This window comes from Thamnophis elegans, chromosome 10 (assembly GCF_009769535.1).
Source record: "Thamnophis elegans isolate rThaEle1 chromosome 10, rThaEle1.pri, whole genome shotgun sequence".
Taxonomy (NCBI): Eukaryota; Metazoa; Chordata; class Lepidosauria; order Squamata; family Colubridae; genus Thamnophis; species Thamnophis elegans.
In genome coordinates, this window is record NC_045550.1 from 30,174,131 (window position 1) to 30,199,275 (window position 25,145).

Below are 25,145 nucleotides of genomic sequence, written 5' to 3' on the forward strand. Positions count from 1 at the left end.
ATTTTAAACAAATGCTAGTATAAATTTGATAGTGGTAAATATCAGACAAGTAAGGGATGAGGGTAAAATGCATGTGGAATGAACTACGTTATTTGTGGTAAACATCAGACAAGCAAGGGATGAGGGTAAAATTTACGTTGTTTAAAGCTTATTAGAACAGAAAGCCGCTTGGGATTATCTTAAGATAAGTGTAAAAAGAATGCGGAATGATTTATGCTGTTTAAACTTTGTTAGAAGGGACTACCTTAAAATAGAAGGTTAACTGACTCTTGCTGAAAGTATTATTTGAATATGTGGAATGATCCATGCTACTTAAATCGCTCTGAGTTATATTTTAAACAAATGCTAGTATAAATTTGATAGTGGTAAATATCAGACAAGTGAGGGATGAGGGTAAAATGCATGTGGAATGAACTAAGTTATTTAAATCCTATTAGAAGAGGAAGTCGGTTGGAATTATCTTAAGATAGAAATTGATTCCTGTGTAAAGTAATATCTGATCTACGCTGCTTAACTTTACTAAGAAGGGGAAGTTTGGTTAGATTATTTTGAATTACTGTTTGAAAAGGGGGTAAAGAAAGATCATTTACGCTGTTTAAATTTTACTAGAAGGGAAAGTTTGATTACTTGTCTGTAAAGTTATATTTGAATATATGGCATGAACCACGTTGCTTAAATTTTATTGGAAGGGATCATGAGGTTTAGGAAGAGGAACGGGAGAATCTACAGAAGGTTGGGGTAAATAGCAAAGAAGTAAGAGACGAGAATAAAATATAGATAGAATGATGTATATTATTTAAGCATAGATAAAGATGGGGGGCTGAGATCAACGCAAAGAGTGGTTTCTTTTTTTTCTTTTTTTTTCTTTTTTTCTCTTTTCTCTTTTCTTTTCTCCTTTTTTTTTTCTCTGCTTTTTTTTTTCTTTTGATATATTACTTTTATTTTTTAATCCATATGTATACAAGATATTTTAGACAGAAGGTAGTGCCAGGTGTGGGCCCTGGGAAGTCGGGAGGATTAGGGATGGGGATTGTGGGGGGTGGGGGGGTGTTAACATAGTCTTAATAACAAGAATGTATTTATATACGGTGGTTCTTTTTTTTTTCCTTTTTTTTTTTTTCCTTGGTTTATTTTACTTTTATCAGATCAAACAACACTTGAATAAAGGCATACACCAAGGAGGGAGGTAGAGGGAAAGAAGAGGGAGGAGTAAGGAAGGAGTAAGGGGAATGTAAGGAGGGTGTCCGGGGAGTAAGGGGAGAAGGAAGGTTTGAGGGGAAAGGGAAGTAGGAGGGGAGTGTTAGAGGGAGAAAGGAAAGTTGGAGGGGGTAGATGGGGTGTATGGAGGATGAAAGGGTTAGGTGGGGTTGTGAATGATGAGTTGTGTTTCCTTTTTACTTGTTCGTTTTATTCCCTTTTTCTTTTTTTTCTTTTCTTATAGTAAATACCCTGTATATAAATGATTGCAAATGGAATGTGAAAATTGAATAAAATATATTTAAAAAAAAAAAAAAAAAAGAAAGATCAGAGCCATTTGTAGCCTTTTCCTTGGGAGTTTGCAAACAAATATATTAAAATACAGCAGCTAGGGAGATACAGTACTTTGCTCAATGGCAAGTGTATTACTTCAGTTAAAACTATTTCTCCATAGAATAATAGCTCACCAGGCTACTTTCCTCATTCATGCATGGTTCCCATGTTTTCTGGCATTATGCTCCACTGAGGCTTCCTTTAGTTGAATCCATCATTATATGTAACCAAACGGGAACTGTTGCCATCACTCAATAGGAGCTGCAAGCACTTTTTATTTTGAGTATTTCTGACAGGAGTTTGGAGTTCTGACTCAGCATTGCATTCACAAGCCTAATGCATTAGAATGAGGAAAAATAAAGGGAGAAATGAAGCAGCGAGGCTTGCTTTTATTTTATAATCCTCTTTGTTTTTCTAGAACTTCTGAATAGCCACAGAATCACTGAGTCAATTTTGGAATCCCATTTTCATGACAAAGCAAACATTTATCCTAAAAAATGAGCCCATTATAAAATGAGGCTTCCTGGTTTGAGCTCTTGCAGTTACTTCTAGTCTCTTTTCTTTAGGAATATTGCAGCCAACATTGATCATGTTTAAAACTGGAAACAGGGTAAGTTATGGTTTCAGTCTAAGGATATCTTTCTTTGTCCTTTTGTTTGTAAGAAGATGACATCTCAAGATGGAACCTGCTGGTGAGCTTGGCAGAACTGAGATAAGCAGCAGAGTAGACGAGGGAGATGTTTCCATCTTCTGTTAGAAAGCAAACTGCTTGGGAATAAATGAATGCCTGAAACTCTTAGTGGATTTTTCTAGCTTTCATCAAAACAGATACTATTTTGTCAAATTAAGGTCTGTCCTCATCATTGAGAGTATTAGATACATCCTACTTTTTTGATGTTTGCTTCATTCTGTGGAAGATAAGAAAAGATATAGAAGTTCTGAGATTTACTGGGGTGATCTTGAAATGAAGATTTAGTCTAGCACTAGGACCAGTATGTTCCACACAGAGAACAAGCATTTCCTTCCAGCTGTTGATATATTTGTATAAGTTACAGAGTAAATCTAGCCAGACAATCACTTTAATCTGCAGTGCTACCCAGGTACATATATTTCCTTCATGTTAGTCAACAGGTACTGTAATTGTTTACTAATTGAGTAAGTTCAAGATTAGAATCTCGGCAGGGCAGTTCATCACTATCCACAGCTTACTGTGAGAATGAGGGTAAATGAACAACAACAAAAAAAGATGATTTCCTTGGTGCTTTGGATTTTGGGGATGATTTACAAAAAACTGCCCTTGAACAGTTCCTTGAGAATGTCTTACTTTAAACTTATGAAAAGAATATACTCTGAACAATTAACTGAAGGTGTTTGTTTGAAATTGTATCACTCAATTTGAAGTAGAAAAGTACCTAGTTGGATGCTTTCCCGTGTTTGTTTAAAATAAGGTGCCCCAGAGACGTTCAAGTTTAACTATCATTCTGATACGTAAGTTGAAAACTTTTCAAAATATGTGTAGAGAAACTGTTGTTCACAGGAAGAAGCTTTCAAACACAAAATTCCCATATCTTCTAACAGATCTATATTAGGCAAAGTTCAGGGAGATTTTGCATAACATTGTTTTGTCTTCTACATCTAAACTGTTTCTCCTTTTCTACATTAGGCATTTACATTTGATATGTTATTGCCGCTGTGATATTTTAGTACCTATTTGTGTGTGATCCCAATATCTTCCCCTGAGTTTCTGTTCTGTGTCTTATTCATTTACTTCATTAGTTGTATTTCATCTCTGTGGAAATGCTAGTAGTTCCTCATATTCCATATTCACTGCTATAGTATTTTCTCCAACCTGTGAACTAATTAGTACAAAATATCACAGTTCCATTTCCCCTTGCATCACTTTTTTAGTGAAAATTCCCATTCAGATATATTTGTACCAATAAATATTTTAGTCCGAGGGCAAATGGCAGCTTGGATTTGTGCACTTTTTATTGGGAAAACAGCTCTCTGTGTGTCTCTGTTTAAGCTTCTGAAGGGCTAACCTCCTCCCCTTCTCTTCCCAGATAGTTTGCTTCACATTTCCTTTTTTTTAAATTTAAAAAGGATAAAACACGTAAGAAATTTAACATTCTTAAAGGGGCAGTTTAGATGGAACGTTAATCAAAGTAAAGACTTCCATCCTCTGAAATGAAGAGTAGTGATAAATTCCAGTTACTGCAAAACTCAGTACAAACTCAGGAGATAAATTCAAGCAGGAATACTGCGGAGAGAAAAAAATTTTGTTCCTGTAACTGGTGTAGGTTCTAGCTTTTATAGTGAAAAGTGAATATGTGAGCAATCTTATGTGCAGCCTTTATTTAAGCTATTTCTATATTTTTCAAAACCTTGATTCATGCTTCAAAGAAGACAGCTAATTAGGGACTTGGAGAGGTCTTCCATGTGTTCATACTTCTGGATATATTGTATGGATTGGGATTGTGTGCATTCATTTTAGGATAAGTCTGGAAAGGGCAGATGCTCTGGGTAGCATGAAATTCCCTATTTATACCCCAGATATTTTTAAAAAAACCTTTCGAATCTTCATATCTCTTGTGTATAGGTGAATGAAGAAAAGAACATAAATTAGATTAAAAAAATAAAATATATCTATCCTCGGGTTGTGGGATCCTTGGTGCTCTCAGAAAGCACCAAGGACCGCACAGTTCAACCCTTAGCAAAAATATTCTTTTCTATCATGTCCTTAGTTTGGTGCTAAAGGTATGAAAATGAAATATTGTATATGTGACAGATATTAATTTAGAGCCATAAAGTCTTGAGAACTTCAGAAATCATCTTCCATTTATAATCTTCCTGTGTAGGAAAAATAGTAATAACCATAATAGCAATAATATATCACATCTATGTCTTGTATTCTTCTGGAAGATTGTTATACTGTATATGGATATTTTCTTCATTTTATCCCCTTAACAACAAAGAACCAGTGAACTCATTGAAACTTAAACTATGTCTTTTGGTCCCAATCCTCAACCTGAGTCGCTATATTATACTACAGTACTTTCTTTTTTCTTACCCAAATCAAAGGCAACCAACGGAGAGCTATTAAAAACATCACCGGGAACAACTTTGCAACCCAATGTTACCCTCTGTCCCCATGATACTGGCCTTATTTTGTCTCCAAGCTGTAATTGAAATATTGCATATTGCTGTTCTTCATGCTGCAAAATGCCAGGCAGCTCTAAAACGCTCAGAGTGACAAAGTGTCAGAACAAGGCATTTTTATACTGTCAAAGCTGAGATCTATAAAACTGTATTCTGTGGAAAGATTCAAAGGAGGGAAAGAGAGAATTGTGTCTTTTATTGTAGTGCTAATAGCTGTTCATTCAGAAATCATTTCACCAAAATTGGATGCTGCTGCAATGAGTTGATGCCATAATGAATCTTTTGATTATTTGGGGATAACCAGCATGTCAGTGTATCTTTTCATAAATCTTCTGTTAAGTTGGGCAATATCTTGGCACTTAAAAATCAGTTTGGGATATTTTTTTTCTATTTTAAACACCAAAATAAACTTAACATATATTATATTTCCCTATACTGTAGGTTTAATGCATGGGAGCCAAAGATATAATTAGATATCATCAACAACTTTGGCATTTAGTTATCCAAAGTACCAACCAATAAAAGGAATATGGTACAAGCTCAGGTGCAACTCCCATTAATAATTAGAGGCAAGACTTTCTCTGGGTAATGCTCATCTGCTGCAGAGTTAAGACAGAGACTAGTTTTACAGACACATATTTCTCTCTCCTTTGCTTGTGTTTCAGATCACTTTCTATGAAGGCAAGAATTTCCAAGGATGCCGCTATGAGTCTGATAGGGATTGTTTGGATTTCCACACTGACTTGAGCCGTTGCAATTCCATCCGTGTAGAAAATGGTGTCTGGGTTGTTTATGAGCAGCCAAATTTTGCGGGAAACATGTATGTTTTAACCCATGGAGAATATCCTGAATATCATTGCTGGATGGGCCTGAATGATAGAGTCAGCTCCTGCAAATCCATTCAGTTGGTGAGTAGGATAGTTTTCATTTCCCTTCAGAGAAATACTCTTTCTTTTTACAAAATATGGTTTTTCTTACTATGTTAGTTCACTTCCAGTAAACTTTCCAGTAAGCTTCCTGGGAAAGAATGTAGACCTGGTCTTGGAAAGAGTAAATGGGAGGTAGGGAATGAATTTACTAGTGAGGAGAAAAGATCACTCAATCCTGAGAAAGAGGAAAGCCTTAGAATAATCCAATATAAAACAGGTGTGTGTCTATATATCCACACCACCTATATGCTTATGAGTACACACACACACACACACACACACACACACACACACACCACACACCACATATTTTGGCCCAGAAAAGTTGCAATAAACACACAATTTATAAATATCATTGAAACACAATAATTTATGTTTAACAGTAGCTGCTTTTATATTCATAATGTCCTTCAATTGCCTGACAGGTCAATATTTTCAAGTGAAGGTCATCTTTTAGAAGTTGCACAAAACATCTTGCTTAGATAAAGAAAGAACTTCTACTTGTAATAACCTGGGCTTAGAGAAATTTCTATTTATTTAGTTGTATCTTTTATTATTTTTACAAATAACTCATAGCAGTGAACATATCTAATATTCCTTCCTCTTATTTTCCTCACAACAACCCTATAAGGTGGGTTGGACTGAGAGAAAATAACTGATCCAAAGTCACCCAGCCTGGTGCCACTAGACCAGGGTTGTCAAACTCACGTGGTCATGTCACATGACATATCACGACTTTCCTCCCCATTTGCTAAAATGGGGATGGGTGTGGCCAGCGTGTGACACATTCAGCCTGCAATGTGATTTTGACAGCCTGTACTCGACAAATCTGGATTACTATTACATTTTAATACAGTTAATAGAAAAGAAAGTTGTATTTGTGTGAGGAATGAAACAAAAAGAAAAGAAAAACTCAAGAAAAATATTAAAATATTCAATGTTAAAATTAAAAATGGTAACAGACTTTTGAAAAGTAAAAAAAAATAAAAATACTAAAAGAGAAACAAAATAACTAAATTTTACCAGATTTCCAGAAGAAACATGAAAATAAAGTATAGGAATTCTCCCAAAACCAAGGAGTTCCACCTCCCTCTTGAATTAGTAAACTAATGGCAAGAAAGGGATTTCCATTAAATAAATAGTCCGCCAAATGATGATTGGGATTTTTTAGGCCCAAAATACATAGCTGTACTTTACATTAATAAACCTAATCTAATGATATAGCCATCTGAAGTGATTTTGGTTGGCTGGGCGATTAGTTTGAAGAAAGTGTCCAATTTTAACTGAGTCTAGGAAACATGCTATTTCTGTATGCTTCTCTCCCTAAAATTACAAAGTGTAGAGTTTGCAGTTTTTCTGTAGTGTGGAAAACACAACTTACTCACATTGGTTGGCATTAGTCTTTGCAATCCATTGGTGTTTGCATAAAGTGATGCTCAGATTCTCTTTTCTGATTTCTCACCCTGCTACTGCTGATGTTCATCTTTAAAGGTCTGAATGTCCTTGGGAGACAAATGCCAGGAGAAATCAGTCTTACTGGCATTATACATTTGGGACATCAATTGGTTTATATAAATTTTTCTTGAATGGCTCTGTTTCTTCTGTTGGTGCACTTAAAGCTTCACTTGTTAACAACTCCATACTATTTACAAAACTGTGATGCCATTCAGCACTGGCTTTGAAAGTTATTCTCATGTGATCTGCTATTATGCTAACTGCTGATCTCGGTCTCATTGGATATATTAAAATTCCATGAATGTTGCTTCACGAAGTGCTATTTTCTGTGCCATTTTCATATGTCTTCCAGTTCTAGTTTCAGCTTTTTTTGCTAATAGAATTTACATTTTTTAAACTTACCTTTTAGTATATGGACATCTGACAGTTTATTTTTTACACCATACTAATCATATGCAGTTGACACTCCTGATTTTAATTATACAGACAATTTTTAGTTTACAAATATTTGCTCTTTTTCTTTACTGCTCCCTCCCCTCCAACATATCTGATCAAATTTTACCTATAAATACAAATTTAAACACCAATATTTGTGGCCATTAATTCACCTGGAACTCAAACTGAAGCAGTTGAGAAGCATGTACATTTTTAAAGGGAAATATGGAACATTGTCCAGACTCTTTCAAGTACATGGACTTTGTTGTTGGGCATCATCACATCACATTGTAATATATGGCAGAAATGTTATTGAAATTATAATATTTGTAAAATATAATGAATACATGTAGAATGAATTGCAAGTTATTATTTGTGATAATGAATAGTCCATTTTATAGCACATTTTAAGAGAAGGCAGAAAGGTTTGTGTTCAACTCTTTAGTAAACTTCTCTCTCTTCTTCATTACAGGCTGGTGGAGACAAATATCAGATCCAGCTCTTTGAGAAGGGTGACTTTAGTGGTCAAATGCATGAATCTGCAGAGGATTGCCCTTCTGTGATGGAGAAGTTTCACCTGCCAGAAATTCATTCTTGCAAAGTTCTGGATGGGGCATGGGTTTTCTATGAACATCCCAACTTCCGTGGCAAGCAGTATTTCCTGGAGAGAGGAGAATACAGTAAACCCGTGGAGTGGGGAGCTGCAACCCCACTGGTTCAGTCCTTCCGCCATATTGCAGAATAATAAATTGCATGGAGTCTGAAGCTGATATGATAGAGACTTGATGCCATACCTGTGGGCTTCATGCTGCCTGTCATTATTCGTGGTATATGTGTCCCTTTGAGTGATCCTTTAAAGGAGATGACTAATCTATGCACTGCTATTTTGGAAATATAATTAAATTTATTTAGCATCAAAATCAGAGTGAGACTGATCCTTTTAACCCTGTCTCATATCTCCTTAGTTATGGTTTAGAGTATTGTCTCTCAACTTTGGCAACTTTAAACTCTATGGACTACAACTCTCAGAATGAGCTGGCTGGGGAATTCTGGGAATTGAAGTCCATACAGCTTAAAGTTGTCAAGGTTGAGAAACACGGGTTTAGAGAAAAGATAATAATATGGTTAAAAATGAGAAGTGTGTGGGTATTTGAAGATATTGTTAAGGATCTCCTTTCCTGAATAATTCAAACACTGGTTTAGTAGATAAGAGAATAAGAAAAATCATTCTCAAAAGCTTTCTCAGATGCCCTCCAGATTTTCTGAGCACAAAAATCCATGAACAGGTTACTTTCTCTCCTTTCACACTGGCAGATTCAATGTCCCCCTTTTCTTTATGTTTAATAACGTAGATGGATGTACAGATGTATATCACAATCACAATCCTTCTTTTTCCTTCACACATTTAGCCAAACCCTAGGGAGGACAGAAGAGCCATTTGAAGAAAAGAAAAAACCACACCACTTTAGGGCAGCTTCCTCTGTGATGGTGTCCTGCAAAATGTATTGTGGAATCTGATATGTGAAATATCACATAATATAGAAATTAGCTAAAGAGTAGCTTTATGTACAATAGTTAAATATGGAGAAAATGTAAATAAAAGATAAACTAATAAAGGAGAATATTTGTAGCCCTGAGCTGAAATAAGGGATCCTTGGTGCTCTCTGAGCTTGCTCATTTTCTTGCAGATATTTCATTCCACAAAATAGGTGACATCATCAGCACATTGCCTAGTTTGGGTAATGAAACATCTGCAAGAAAACAAGCTCAAAGAGCATCAAGGACCTGTCAAAAGATAAACTATTATCTCCAGAACAACTCTTTAGTCTCTATTATTGGAACTTAATATCTAGGCAATAATTTGGGATACTATTAATAGAAAAACAAATATTTAATACTTATACTAGCTGTTTTGAAAAAAGAAAAAGAAAACTTTAATTCTTTTCACCAATAAATTCTTCTTGTCCTCATGATCGGGTGGGAGAGAAATTTGAGGTTCATTTTCTTTATCCTGTAACAAAATTTGGAAATTAAGTTCATTTACTTATTTGGGAACATTGTACGCTCATTTAATTTACTCAACCTGTGGTAAAATTATGATTAAGGGGTGATCACATCTTCACTGAAATCAATACAATTATAGCTGCTTTCTCCAATCAAGGCTGAACTTTTAATAAATCCCCCTTCCCCCCAATTTATAAATTCATTATTTTTCTATTCCATACAGTTGTGTTTCATTTCTTTGCCACCAGATGTCCTCCATTTCTTTCTTTCCTTAACTGGAACAATTTATGAAATGTTTGGATAAACTCATTCTGTTTTCCTCTCCCATATATATTATGCCTCAAGTCCTAGAAAATAACAAATGTTGATTTTGTTGATCCATTTTCTGTGCTGGGGACTCCAGGGAACCTGTGCATTTTTGCATAACAAGCAAGAGAAAGGGGACTTTTGATAATGATATTCAGCATATAAACTCTGCACTTTTATTACATGGGCCTTGCAGACTCCTCTAGTTTGATGTATGAGGTTATTAGGAAACTATGAAGCTGGGTATGTGATGCTTGTCAGGAGCTACAACAACACAGCTTCTATGAAAACACTACTGATCAGGGACAGGCTGAGTAGGGAACAATCCATTCAAGAGAGAGAAAAAGAGAGATCGGCAGGGGAGGAGAGATTGGAACTAAGCTTCAGTTCTGTTGAAGGATAGGAATCAGTGGAAACACTATTAGTGTGTTAATCTTTAAATTGTTACAGCTACAAGTCTCTCTGGACCAGAAGTTGTCAAACTTGGCAACGTTAAGACTTGTGGACTTCAATGCTATGCTGGCTGGAGAATTCTGGGAGTTGAAGTCCACAAGTTGCCAAGTTTGGGGACCTTGCTCTAGACTTTCCCTACTCACACTAACCATGACACAGTTATATTCCAGAAACCTCTTATTTCATCATTGTCTCTGTGATACAGCCTTCATTTTGTCCTCAATGTATTCCTAGGATTAGTAATTTTTGTGTTTAACCACCTAGGTAGGCAAAAAGGCAATGTAACTTTACCATGGTTATAATCTGGCAATTTTGTTGGCGTTGTAACTAGGTGATCCTATGGTATAAGATTAGCCTGACAATTATTGGCCACTCAGGCTAGGATGGACATATCCTTTCCTTCCAGTCCAAGGATAGCAATTCTGCTCTGATGAATGGGGGAGTCTAGGCCAGTGATGGCAAACCTTTTTGGCACTGAGTGCCCAAACAGGAATGTGCGCGCAGACATGTGCACATATGCACGCCAGAGCACCGGAAACCTGAAGACCAGCTGGCTGTCGTGCTCATGCCTGTTTTGCAGCCATTTTTTTATTAAAAGTTTTTTATTTTTTTTTAGTTTTCAAAACAGACACAAGACAAAAAAATCCTCTTTCTTTACATACTGTAGAAATGTATCAGTTGGTCACAAAATTTTTTTATGCATTTCTTTCACAGTCACCCATGATTCATATTAATTCTAGTATTTTAAATCAAATATATTTGTACATATTACCATCATCCTACCCCCATTCTCGTTTGACTATAATTGGTTAAACGTCCTTCATCATAAAACATACCAAAACTCAAGACATAACCACATACTGGCATCTCATTTGTTATTTCTAGTATCCCAATAACACTATTCCTTATGGCCTAGTCTAGCTAAACATCAATAACATTTAGTAACAAAGGTTTCTAATCTTCCTTTCCAAATCACTGTTTACAATTTACATCCAATTTCCCCATGTTGTACCCATACCTATATATACATTGTTATCATTATCTCTCCTTTATTTGACTATATCCATTATCATAATTTAATTCTTTTTTTATTAATCTTTATATGTAACCAAACCATTTCTCATCTTCCTTTCATAGGTACCATTAAATATTCATATCCAATTACTACTTGTTATACCAATACATATGTATACATTATTATCATTTTCAATTGTTTATTTAACCATATCTATTGTCACTAAATTTCCCTAAGTCCAACTAGTTTTAGCTGGCCACTGTGCATGTGCATGCTGAAAACCAGAAGACCAGCTGGCAATAGTGCATGTGCCCACAGAGAGGTTCTGCCTGCCACTTCTGGCATGTGTGCCATAGGTTTGCCATCAGGGGTCTAGACCTTTCAAATTGTTCTCCAGGGAAGTTGGAGTGAAGAAGGCAGACCTTTACCATTTCATTGTATAACATTACCCATACCTGTCAGCTGTTTTTGGGTTGCTTTGAAATATGGGATTAATACTCTTATGGAAGTGCACTTAGCCTGTTTTCAGCTCTTTATGGGCAATAAATAAGGATAACATCATTTGACAGTATTGTGCTTTTTGAAGGATAAAGATTGGCAACAGGGACAACAAATGATCTGCCAGCTCAAGGACTAGTAATTGCACTTTTAATCTGCTGTGAAGAATGTCCCTTTGTTTCTTCTGCAATAGACTAACAAGGTTGTCTACTTTCTGGAGTTACAATAACTCATTGGATTGTAGTCTCCTGTGACAAAGTGAAATGAGATAGGCCATGAGAAACACCATGTTGGCATTTAAAGTGAAGACCAAAATGGCTAATGATTTGGATGAAAGGGAACAGTTTAACCCAGGGATAAATAACCAGTGCTAGCTAGCTAGCCTCACGTAAAGTTCTCAAAGCCCTCCTGGAATGTGATACTAACTTTTAATTGTAATGTGACAGTGGAGTAATTATGTTAATGATATTAATTTAATGACAAATACGTTTTGACTCTGACACCTCAGTTTATAGAAGGATCCCTGGCATGTCATGTAAAGGACAAATGGAAAACTCAAATTGAAAAACGCTGTCTGCCACTGTTTTACACCATGAGTTTCAGTTGATTTGAAACTGGTCTAGCAACACAAGATAGATCATGTAATATGTATAAAGTGTCTGGGCTGGATTAGAAATATCAACTATACTCTCAGCCACAGATGAGTGATGAAAGTCTTCTGAATTTTTCTTATTTTATCAGCAGTCAGCAAAAATGACAGTACCATTTTCCCACATGTATTTCATATGAAAAGAGAAAATCTTCAACAGCAGCAGTAGCATAACTGTTTTCTTTTTGACCCTGTTGGGAGTCTGCCTTCCATTTTGGGTCCTATTCCATGCCAAAAATCTAATATGGGGGACAAGCATGCTAGATGCAACTGTCTCAAGAATGAAAAAAAAAAGGACTCAAAAGTATTCAGTTTATATTTTACAAAAGATTCCCTATTTCAAGGACAGGGTGAAGAAGTAGGAAATTGCATCATTTCTTTGCACCTATGAGCTGTTTTGATCGCTTGGGCAAATGGTGAGAGATAAGGAGAAGGATCATCAGTGATGTTCTTGTATCTGTTTGTCATCTATTTTTAGTTAAATCTATCTCTTAAACACAGAGGCAGAAGTGAATTTGTTATCTTTCTCTCTTTTATCCTTCTCTCGCTTCAAGATATATTTGAACAATCTTCATATGTTTCTTAATCTAATTTTTACTTCAGATATAATGAATTCACTGACAGCTGGTTAAGTTCATATTCTTCATCAAATAAAAATGTATTATGAGTACTTTTAATGGAATATTCTGCTGCTTAATTACTCACCGTTCTTTCAGAAATCTGCTTATGTTCAGAAGCATATCCTCTAATAAGGCTGCTGAATTCAAATCTCTAAAAAATGAAAAGTTCTGAAAAATGTGACTCCTATGACCTGCTTCATACTACTGAAGAATCAAGCTGAGAAAATTTTGGTTTGTTAGAGCTTCATGAAGTATTTGACTATGTATGGCCTGAACGAGATAATAACCAGATAGTATAGCACACCTCATGTTTTGTAGAAGAGAGGTAGTGCTGGAAATTAAGCATGTCATCAGCTTAGAGTCATTATACTGCCACACATGGTCCAAGCCCAACCCTTATTCAATTCTGTTGACCCTTATCTGGAGCTAATTTAGTATTGAACTTCAGTTGACTAGATTCCTGTGTACAGGCTTGAACATTAAATCTTTGAACTGCAACTTAATGTATAGTCTTGTGGCAAACTCACTGTGTCACGGCGGCATCACGTGAAGTATCGTGACTTTTTTCCTTTTACCAAACTGGGCATAGGCAAGGCCAACAAGTTGGGCTGTGAGTTTGACAGCCCTAGTCTTGACCCTTTGCTCCTGATAACCTTTGCTACAATTTGATGAAAAGGACATTATTCTATGGGAAAAATAATACTGTATTATGTTGATGAATTTACATATCAGGTTTTATAGAAGTCAGCTAGTCAGTTTGAACATGGAAGATAAGGGAAAGTTGATAGCTAAACCAGAATTGAATTTTACAAGATCCAATTCTATCATTTCCAATTGGAAATAGAGGAAACGTTTCACTTATCAAGTGTCTGAAGGACTTGCTGTGAAAAGCTTTACTGTCTGTATCTAGATTTACCTTTTTTGCCTTAAGAATCTCAAGAAGATTAGTTTTGTGACATCCTTTTCCTAAAACTTTAATAAAATTGCAATAGGAAACCAGCAGAAGTTCATTTATCAGTTTGTCAAATTTGAATCAAAGCTGATAATCAAAGTAAGATTTCAACTTAAAAATGCTGTTTTTTAACTTTCTAATTTACTGTCATGATTGCTGTTACTTCAATATTTTTCTAGAAGCTGAGTAGTATTTAAGTCTTCTCCTTGCTATCTTTTATCTTTCCATCAATAATACTAAATACTAAGTTGACCTAATTTTAAAGTTGAGTGTGAATGGTAATTCAGGGTTCTGGGGCTTAGGCTGAATTCTCTTTGCCAAACCAATTCAAAACTGAAAATGAGACTGTTATATCAAATAGCTTTCTATTTGGGATTTGGGCATTCTTGGCAATTTGTTTGGCATTTATTTTTATTTATTTTTTGTTCTAGGAAGCAATTGGTTTTCATGTTAGTGCCCCAATGTTAAATGTGAAACTGCTTTGAATAAAGAAAATTATAAATAAATCACAGTTCGGCCTATGGTCACTCACAGGCTATTGCAGCATGCAGATCTTATAAGCCCCTTGTGCTTTCTATCTGGGCTTTCCAGATAAGTGCAGCTGGAGACACACATCCCTGGTTAATAGCTGGATAATAATTAGGGACACACAAAAATCACTGAGGCAATGGGGTGTTTGGGATACACAGAGATCCAGTGAATTTAAAGACACAGCAAAACTATATTGATTACAATATACACTAGTTTTTTCACACATGTACACTAAGGTGACCAGATTTTCAGATTGGAAAAGAGGGACGCCCTTGACCGGGGGGGGGGGGGCGCGCTTGATTAAAAAAAAATTTTTTTGTCAAAAGGTCACCCCAGGACACTGAAACCAGCATAAATACGAATCTGTTGCCAAACAAAATTTTGATCACGTGACCATGAGGATGCTGCAACGGTCGCTAAGTGTGAAAAATGGTCGCAATGGTCGCTAAGTGTGAAAAATGGTCATCAGTCACTTTTTTCAATGCCATTGTAACTTTGGTCACTAAATGTTTTCCCCCTCCTCGAGACTCCTCACTTAGCGACCATCAGAAATACAAATCTGTTGCCAAACATCAACATTTTGATCGCGTAACCATGAGGATGCCACAATGGTCGCTAAGTGTGAAAATGGTCGCTAAGTGTGAAAAATGGTCATCAGTCACTTTTTTCAATGCCATTGTATCTTCCTGATTATTAAAAGTGCAAATTCACTCAGTGTCAATCATGACTCCTGAGTCCATTTCAAAGTATTGTGCATAGAAATTTTTAAAATGGCTTGTTTCAATTTATTTTGGATAGAATCTTTTTTTAAATAGTCTAAGACAATTTAAAAAAAGAATCAACACAGAATACCACTATTTTAAAAAATCATATGCACAATAAATAAAATATTATTTTAAAATACATTGAGCCTATACTCCTTACAGTAAATGACTCATCTGGAAACAAGCCAATAGCATTTTTTGTGCTTTCAAATTTACAGATTTTCCAAAATCAGCTTAAAGTCCAAATATTTAAAGACCACCCCCCTCAAAGCTATCTTACCAGAGCTTTAAATATCTTCTGGGGAGGCCCTGCTAGTAATCCCATTCATGACAAAGGTAGGGCTTTCTCAGGAGGAAGGTCTCAGCTGGTGCCCATCCTTTGGAAACCTCCTCCAGAGCAGGGAGCCCTAACCTGCTGTCCATTCAGGAAGGCTGTACAAATTATTCTGTCTTCTAGAATCTAGAGCCATTGGGATTTAATATGGTTTTATCACTGGATTTTCTTTTTATTGTTTTTGTGGAATTGTTACAATGATTTTATAATAATATAATTTTATTTGGCATTTTTGTTGCTGTAAACTGCTGAAAGCCCCTGATAGAATACAAATTATTTAATAATAAATTAGGAAATGTGTAGCTGTTTTCTACACATTGGTTTGTTTGAACAGCTGAAATCAAGCCTGTTCACCCAAGGCAATTCTAGAGTAACATGTGCTTCAGGACAACCTCCCTCTTAGACTGCTTTTTAAAAATGAATTATGCCTTGCTTTTTCTATATTATCTTCACTGACACTGTTAGTTTTATTGTTTTCTTGAAGAGATATTTTATTATTCTTTTGTAAATCCTTTGGATTTTTTCATGAAGAATTCCAGTATAAAAATAAAAAACAACACCATAGAGTAAGCTATCTTTTTCAAATACACTTGCAGTGGCAATCTATTACATATTACCTGGCAAAAGAAATCAGTGTTTCTTAAAATCTCTCCTTGGAGTCCAGAAGGTCAGACCCAATCAAGGGTACACAAAATTCAAATTTGCCAGCCTATGTTGAAATCCCACCAAACAATTGTGAGAATCCACAGTAGCAGTGAATACTTAGATTTCAATATTTAATGCAATACATATTGATAAATATAACCCATACAAACAAACACCATTTTGGGATCCTGAGAGAAATTTTTTAAAACAAAGACAGTAATATAGAATACAATAGATTGTATTTGTTTCAGAAGTTCCTCTTTTTGGCTTGGTTCTTTAATCCAGAGATACGGAATTTGTGGGTCCTTGATATTCTCTGTGATTGGCTGTTTTCAGAGGGCAGCAAGACCACCCAGTTCAACCCTGAGCTACGCACATTTTTTTCTATCACACAATTTAATAGCCTAGGGCCACATGTGACTCATGGAAGCCTTCAGTTTGGTCCAGCACAGCTCCCTATAGGTCAGAAATTAAAAAGTTTGATGCGATACAAAAGGGAAATGATTCAATCCATTGGGATGAATATTATTTGCTATGTTTAATTAATTAGTATAAATTAATTCAATTAAAATTTATTTTTTGTCCTACATCTGTCCATCCTGGCTCTGCCTATTTTTTTGGAGAACGATCTCTGGAATCCCATTCAGTGCTCACTAGGAACCTCAAATTACTGCATGCTGCTGCTATAAACAATTGTAAACATGCATGTTATTTGATCTATATTTGACTACATGCCTACTCAAAAATAAAAAGTTATGAATATGAGTACTCTTTTTGATGGGGGGTACATCTTATAGAACACTCTCTCCTCCTGCCGCGGCGAGCGGAAAATTCGATTAGAATTAGATTACTCACCAGTCAGCGCAGCTGCAACCTCTTTCGTCTTTTGGCGAAAGGAAATGGAGACTTGCGCAGGCGTGCTGAAAATTTCCCATCCCAGCCAGCTCACTGATTGGCTGGAGTCCAGGCCAATCCAATCAGTGAGCGGCAGGCTGGGCTGGCTTAAATTTGTAGGAGGTAAAAGGCTAAAAGCACGCTTTTTTTGGCGCTCGCCGTTCCCGCCCATCAGCTGCTAGCTTGCTGGGCTGGCTCATCTGGTAGGATAGAGAACAGAACGATGAGCCAGCCCAGCAAGCTAGCAGCTGATGGGCGGGAGCTGCGAGCGCCAAAAAAAGCGTGCTTTTTAAAAAAGCGTGCGGGACGCGGGAAAATGCATTGGAAAGCGGGTGTGTCCCGCCAAAAGCGGAACGTCTGGTCACCTTAATGTACACACACATCCACATCCTTCTCAATTAGTTGCCAGATATGAGTAGCTAAAGGGATGGAATCCACCAAGACTGGGTCCCAAGAGGATTCAAGGAATGGGTCGGCTTCAGTACCCTTTTCTATTCTCCAAAGTTCTTGCTTTAGTGATTTACAAGACTTGCAATTACTCTTACCTTGTTAATTTACAAATCTGGTAGCTGTTGAAGGCGAGGGGTGGGGTGGGGGGGAGAGTATTTCCGGACTCAACTTCCTTTTTCTGGTTCAGGTGATTTCCCTCTTTTATTTCCTTATTAACTTATTTCTTTCTTATCTACTTCCAAGAAAGGATCTTGAAACAAATTCCTGTTTTAATCCTCTTTGCGTGCATGTCTGTTTATCTTTAGTTATGACATCTTCAGCTAGTGACACTACCCCAACTGCAGTCTCTGCTGACCAATCCAATGGTCCTTGTTCTAGTACTACTATTAAAACAACAAGCTTGCCTAAGCTCCTATGCATTATGTCACACGTATGTCCAGGCAGCAAAGCAAAGCTCATCTATGTAAATGGAAGTCAGACCAGGCTGAACTGTGGAAGCCATTTTGTTTGCCTGTTGTATTTGTCCTATATTTGCATTTCCTTTGAGTGCCCTTTTATTGGATTGCTTGATCTCTCTAGCACCAAAATGCAATTATCGAAGTTCCTTTCTCTCCCCTCCAAACAGCTTTTGCCCTCTGGTAAATATCACATTGTGCCCCAATGTTGGCAGGTAATACGAATAACAATAAAGTGTAGTCAGTATTTTAGCGGAGGGGGAAAATTTAGATTACTTTTTCCAGTGGGGGCTCCCTCATTGGAGCAGGGCAGAGTACATATGGATATGAGATACAGACAGAGAGCAAGCAATAGGAACTGCTCTGCTGATACCTTGCCTTGACAGCTAATTTCCATTTTTCAGTATCAGGGGGTCTGTTCCAGTAATTGGCATGCAGATTGTGTCTGATGGGCCTGTTAGACAGAAGAAAAGAATCTGCTAGTTAGAATAAGCCAACCCCAGGCTGATGGATGGGGCATAAGGAGGTCATTGCAGAAGAGAATATATATGTAGGTATATGTACAGACACTCTGCCGAGGAGGTGTATAAAAATTCACACTCTATGCTCTCTCCTTCGCCCTGTCTCCATTTATCCTGCAAAGTCTAATTTATCATGTTCCATTGAGACAAACCCAGCTGCCTTCCTCTTTCCTTTTTTGCACCTTTAAGGCATATTTGATAGAAGCTATTCTTGGTTTCAATAACAAGACAGTGGGGCAAAAAAGAAATTAAAATGGTGCCATGGTGCATTACCAGCTCAAGATTTTCCAGAATTGGTCCATTTGTTAATTACACGGGCAGAATTAATTTATTTTCTCCATCACTCTTAATCCACTGGGCAGGCAGGAAGCTGTAACAGAATCTTGGCATTTGTATTTATTTCTTTTGTCTAAATCATTGTTTAAAATGGTTTTTAAAACTTTGAATCTCTTCCACTACTCAAATTCATTGAGCTTGAGAAAGTTAGACTGAAGGCTGACATGAGTTTTGTGAATGTTTACAGGAAGGACTGTGGAATGGTTGTCACCAATATTATTTTTTCCCAATCTGTCACTGCCTCTGGCCAAAACAGCCTTCCAAGTTCCAGTAACACTGTGATCTATACACAGGAAAGAAGCAATCAGCAAGATAGCACTTTATGGAATTTAAGTTTCATGGTAAAGTAGCAGGCATTAGTAGGCTGCATAGTAGGCTGCATAAACAGAGGGATAGAATCAAGATCACGTGAAGTGTTAATACCACTTTATAATGCCTTGGTAAGGCCACACTTGGAATACTGCATTCAGTTTTGGTCACCATGATGTAGAAAAGATGTGGAGACTCTAGAAAGAGTGCAGAGAAGAGCAACAAAGATGATTAGGTGACTGGAGACTAAAACATATGAAGAATGTTGCAGGAATTGGGTATGTCTAGTTTAATGAAAAGAAGGACTAGGGGAGACATGATAGCAGTGTTCCAATATTTCAGGGGTTGCCACAAAGAAGAGGGAGTCAAGCTATTCTCCAAAGCACCTGAGGACAGAACAAGAAGTAATGGATGGAAACTAATCAAGGAGAGAAGCAACTTAGAACTGAGGAGAAACTTCCTGACAGTTAGAACAATTAATCAGTGGAACAGCTTGCCTCCAGAAGTTGTGAATGCCCCAACACTGGAAGTCTTTAAGAAGATGTTGGATAACCATTTGTCTACTAGTCAGCTGTGCTCAGGTTAGTCAACAACCTCAAAGCAAGGATTGGCTCAGAGATCTGATGGATATATGAAGACAGTCTAGTCAGAACGAGCTGAATTGTGCCACTGCATGTGACAGAATAGCCCTGGAATACAGTGCTTAGGTCTAGAGGGGAGGATGTAAACTAGCTTCAGTTTAATGGACAATTTGTGCTGGGCTGATCCCATTTCAGGGAAACTACCTATAATAATTTATTTAATAGATGCAGGAATGTAGTGTGATAATTTTTGATTAGCCAAAACCAGAGTTGGGTTGCTCTCGGTTTGGCCCGATCGAGCGAACCAATAGTAGTGGCGGCAGGAGGCTTTGGCCAGCCACCCAGATGCTTCTACACATGTGTACGCACACATGAGTGAACTAGTAGTAAAAAAATCGGAAATCCACCACTGGCCAAAACCCAAGAATGTTGTGTCTGCCTACCCTTATAAAGGCAAGAGAGTTTTCACCTATCTCATGCTTTCTTGGTCCATTTATTGTCAAAACCAGACGTGAAAAAAATAAAAATTGAAAGATTTATTGTTCCAGAGAATTTTTTTTTTTTGAGAATTGATACTCTGAGGAAATGATAAAGGACAGCTAAACTTTACTTCCCTTTATCTCTGGGATACTGAGGATGTAAGTAAAACCCTGGTTTCTTTCTCCCACTGTTTTTTTGAGGCACAATGTTAAATATCTTCACGATCCCCACCTCAGTGTTAGCATTATTGAATGTGAATGTGGTGGGCTCTTCTGAAAAAATGCTAAAACCTGAATGAAAGGGAGCCTGGCCAAGTTCTCTGCAACAGGATCATTGTCAGAGATCTCCCTCACTTTCTTCTGTGCCTTTCGAGTGGCTGGTGTGTTTCCCTCCCACTAATTGGCCAAGTTTTCCATCTCTCAGGCTGGGGGGGTGGTCAAACAGTACGCCCCTCAGACAGGGTTCGCAATTTGGGAGTCCTCCTGGACCCACAGCTGACTTTCAAACACCACTTGTCGGCTGTGACCAGGGGGGCACTTGCCCAGGTTCGCCTGGTGCACCAGTTGCGTCCTACCTGAACCGGGAGGCCCTCACAACAGTCACTCGTGCCCTTGTGACCTCTAGACTGGACTACTGCAATGTGCTCTACATGGGGCAGCCCTTGAAGAGCATTCGGAGACTTTAGCTTGTCCAGAATGCAGCCGCGCGAGCGATTGTGGGTGCACCTTGGTTCACCCACGTAACACCTATCCTCCGTGAGCTGCACTGGCTGCCTATTGGTCTTCAGATGCGCTTCAAGGCGCTAGTCGTCACTTATAAAGCCCTTCATGGTATTGGACCTGGGTACTTGAGAGACCGCCTGCTGCCAATTACCTCCAATAGACCGATCAGATCCCACAGATTAGGCCTCCTCCGAATTCCATCCGCTGGCCAATGCCGACTGGCGACTACCCGGAGGAGAGCCTTCTCTGTGGCTGCTCCGACCCTCTGGAACGAGCTCCCCATGGAGATTCGAACCCTCACCACCCTCCAGGCCTTCCGCAAAGCCCTTAAAACCTGGCTGTTCCGACAGGCCTGGGGCTAAAGAGTTTGCCCCCCTTCTCAAATGGTATGGTTGTTGTGTGTTTTTAAATTTTGTATTGTTATGTCTCGTCTTTTTTATCCCCCCGTCTGTACCCCCTTCCCTGATTGAATTGTGAGCCGCCCTGAGTCCCCTTTGGGGAAAAGGGTGGCATATAAATGTAATAAATCCAATCCAATCCAATCCTTTCTTTTATGATTTGGCCTTTGAATTTGATTGTAATCTTCATTCAAGAGAGGGCTACGCCTGTGATGGAAAAAAAATACTCTGGTTTACAATAGATCATGGGCATGGATGACCTTTGCATTACTGACCTGCCATTTTTGCATACAGATAGATGGGTAAATCTGGATTTCTAAGTACCCATCTGCATTCGTCCCATCTCACATGATCCCATTTTATGGACACTGTTTGGTAGTTGTTCCTCTTACAAAAAGACAATGCTTGGTGCAGTGCACTGTAGCCTCAACAGAGAGCAGCTCATGGCTAAAATAAAAAATGAACAAAATAATCCCCACATACCATTATAGCAGGTGAAGTGGAGCAGTCACTTCTTGAAACTTACCATCTTCCAGGCAGGGGCTTGGCAGTAATTCCAAACATTTAACCTTTAATTCTGGAATAAACTTACTTGGCAGAAAACCCCCAGATTCTACTTGGCTACATTGGATGTGCCATTGCAAACAAGAGTGAATTATTGGCTCTCTGCAGTAGAAATATGTTAAAAATCTTTAACTTCAAGTTCCAGAGTTAAATTCTAGGCTTCCTCCTACCCAATCGTCTGAATTAATAGTTCCTTGGAGTTTTGCTTACAGATTTGTTTTTTTTAATCAATAGATTTTGTCCATGGATAGGCTTCAAAATTTTTAGCAAGGGGCTCTCTGCCCGGTTGCTGGGTGGGCATGGCCATGGTGGGTGTTTTTGCCCTCCCTGGATGCCAGAGGCTTTCTTCGAGCCTCCAGGAGGGCAAAAATGGCATTCCCAGGCTCCAAAGTCCCTCTGGAAGCCAGAAACAGGCCTGTTTCTGCCTTCCCGAACTTTCAGTAGGCCTCCTTGAGTCTCCACACATGCCCTGAATTTACCTGCATCTAAAACGGGCTGCGTGGGAACTCCTGAGAGAGACGGCTGGGGTGGGCAGGGCCAGCCAGGAGTGGAATTTGGGGGTTATCTGAACAGCACAGAATCTTAGCTAGAGGTTCTCCTGAACCCCTGCAAACCCCCAGCAGCCCACCCCTGAGTTTGTCACTAAGTATTATCTCAAATGACAAAGGTGTGGTACTTTTTTCAAGGTTCCTTTCCCAATGACCTTTCAATTCACCCACTGTCTATTAATCAGTTGACTTGGGTTTAGTACTGGTCCAGAAGAGTGGCAAACCCATGTTCAGAAATAGCCTGGGCAATTGGTATGGTGGAGGTGTCACAATGTGTATTGGACTATCTCCTTTCAATTTATCAATGACTTGTCACTTAGGCTGAAAGTGAAAGTAGAGAGAACTTAATTTTACCACAATGCCTATATATCTCAAGCTCATACGCATTTCAAGGAATGGCAGTGCTGACAATGAATGACCATTATTGAAGCACCTAATATTACCTACCCCCACAAGGCAATAACAGTGATAGAAACAGCAGAAAGCCTATAATGAACTCCTCTGGGAGAGAGCCAGCACCACATGCAGTATCTAACACAACTCAGCTCTCTTTCCAGTTGAAACTGACCATGTCAGCATGCTAGAGTTATCCCCAAAGAAATGTCTTTTTTTCTGCTCTCTTCGGCACAGGGGATTTTCCCAAGAGTTCTAAATCCATGTTCTACAAATAGATCCAGTGCTCTTTCAGAATTACATTAATCCAGTATATATAGGGAGTCTGTTTAAATCCAGGTTGCTGCTTCTGTCAGTCATTATGTGACAGCATCTCCCAACCTTTTGGAGTGGTCATGCACTTCATCATCTGGAAGGGAAGGGGTATGACTGCAATAATCTCAATGGCTGATAGGTCATTGAAAGAAAAAAAATTCCTTAAAACTGGGTATGTTAAAATGAATTCAAGCTGTCTCTATGGTATGTTGGGAACAAGATGAAAGTAATGACATGCAGATATGCCCTTTAATACTGGTTAGAACAACATTAAATGTCCTTAATTAATAATCTTTAATGGTACTACATCCATTATGGAGAGAAGTAAGCAGTGGGATACCACAAGGCTCCATCTTAGGCACAATACTCTTCAATATCTTCATAAATAACTTAGATGAGGGAATAGAAATTTGCAAATTTGCAGATGACACTAAACTGGCAGGAATAGCCAACACCCAAGAAGACAAGGTCAGGTTCCAAAAAGATCTTGACAAATTTGAACAGTGGGCCCTATCCAACAAAATTAATTTTAATGTACATTAATTTACATTTAGCAGGAAAAATCAAAGGTATAAACACAGATCAGGTGAGACCTGGCTCAAAAACAGTAACTGTAACTGTAGATGTAACTCACGATGTAACCTTGGAGTCCTAGTGGATGATCACTTGAATAGGAGCCAGCAGTGTGCAGCAGCAGCCAAAAAAGCTAATACAATCCTGGCAGAGGTGGGTTGTTCCCGGTTCGGCCAAACCAGTAGTGGTCACGGCGGGAGGCTTTGCCCACCTGTATGCGCAGAAGCATTGTGTGTGCACGAGAGCATACATGCACGAACAAACCGGTAGTAAAACCAGTACAAACCCACCACTGAATCCTGGATTATATAAACAGAGGCATAGAATCAAGATCATCTGAAGTATTAGTGCCACTTTATAAAATCCTAGAATACTGTAACCAATTTTTTGTCACCATGCTACAAAAAAGATATTGAGACTTTGGAAAAAAGTTCAGAGAAGATGATCAAAGACCTGGAGACTAAAACATATGTAGAACTGCAGGATATGAATTTGGCTAGTCTAAAGAAATGAAGAATTAGGGGCGACATGATAGCAATATTTCCAGTATTTGAGGGGCTGCCACAAAGAAAAGGGAGTCAGATTATTGTCCAGAGTACCAGAGGGCAGGAAAGAAGCAATGGTTGAAACTAATCAAGAGAGAAGCATCCTGGAATTAAGGAGAAACTTCCTAACAGTGAGGACAATTAACCAGTGAAACAGTTTGCCTTCAGAAATTGTGGTGCTTCATCACTGGAGGTTTTTAAGAGGAGACTAAGACAGTCACTTATCTGAAATGGTTTATCCTGCTTGAGCAGGGGGCTGGACTAGAGACCTTCAAGGTACCTTCCAGATTCTATTCTATTCTATTCTATTTTATTCTATTCTATTTATGGACTAGTTTATCTGCTTTGAAATTTTATTACCCCAAAGTAAATTAGATAAGTGGTTTTTATTTTCAAATAACCAGCAGATGGCACCAAAGGCATAGTTAAGCTTCTCATCCATTAAACCCAGCCACTACCATAGAGAATTGTCTTTTCTCATCACTTTTTGAAAAGCCAGTCAGATATTATTTTTAAAAGTTTGCTAAATAATACCTTATTTAGGAGGGGGGAGAAGGAGAAAGAATAGCAATTATGCTTTACTAATATCAAAACATGTAAAATTTCAAGGTTGATAGTATTTAAATGGAAGAATCGATAACCCAGATTTTTAATATAAAGTTGATATGTAATTGGTAAGAAGTGTTAATTCAAACCAGGTAATTTTAACAATTAAATTTAAACACAAGCACAATTTTAAAAAAGTTCAGTGCTTTTATTTAAGTGTTTTTAATCTTGATGTT

The 25,145-nt window shown here is 37.9% G+C and overlaps 1 protein-coding gene across 1 annotated transcript; it reads left to right on the plus strand.

The window, feature by feature from the left end:
• The first annotated feature begins 2,119 nt into the window (after positions 1–2,119).
• On the plus strand, positions 2,120–8,294 carry CRYGS (crystallin gamma S). Its single transcript, XM_032225871.1, has 3 exons — positions 2,120–2,140; positions 5,355–5,597; positions 7,981–8,294. The coding sequence occupies exons 1-3, from the start codon at positions 2,120–2,122 to the stop codon at positions 8,251–8,253; spliced, it is 537 nt and encodes a 178-aa protein (XP_032081762.1). The 3' UTR covers positions 8,254–8,294.
• The last annotated feature ends 16,851 nt before the right edge of the window (positions 8,295–25,145 follow it).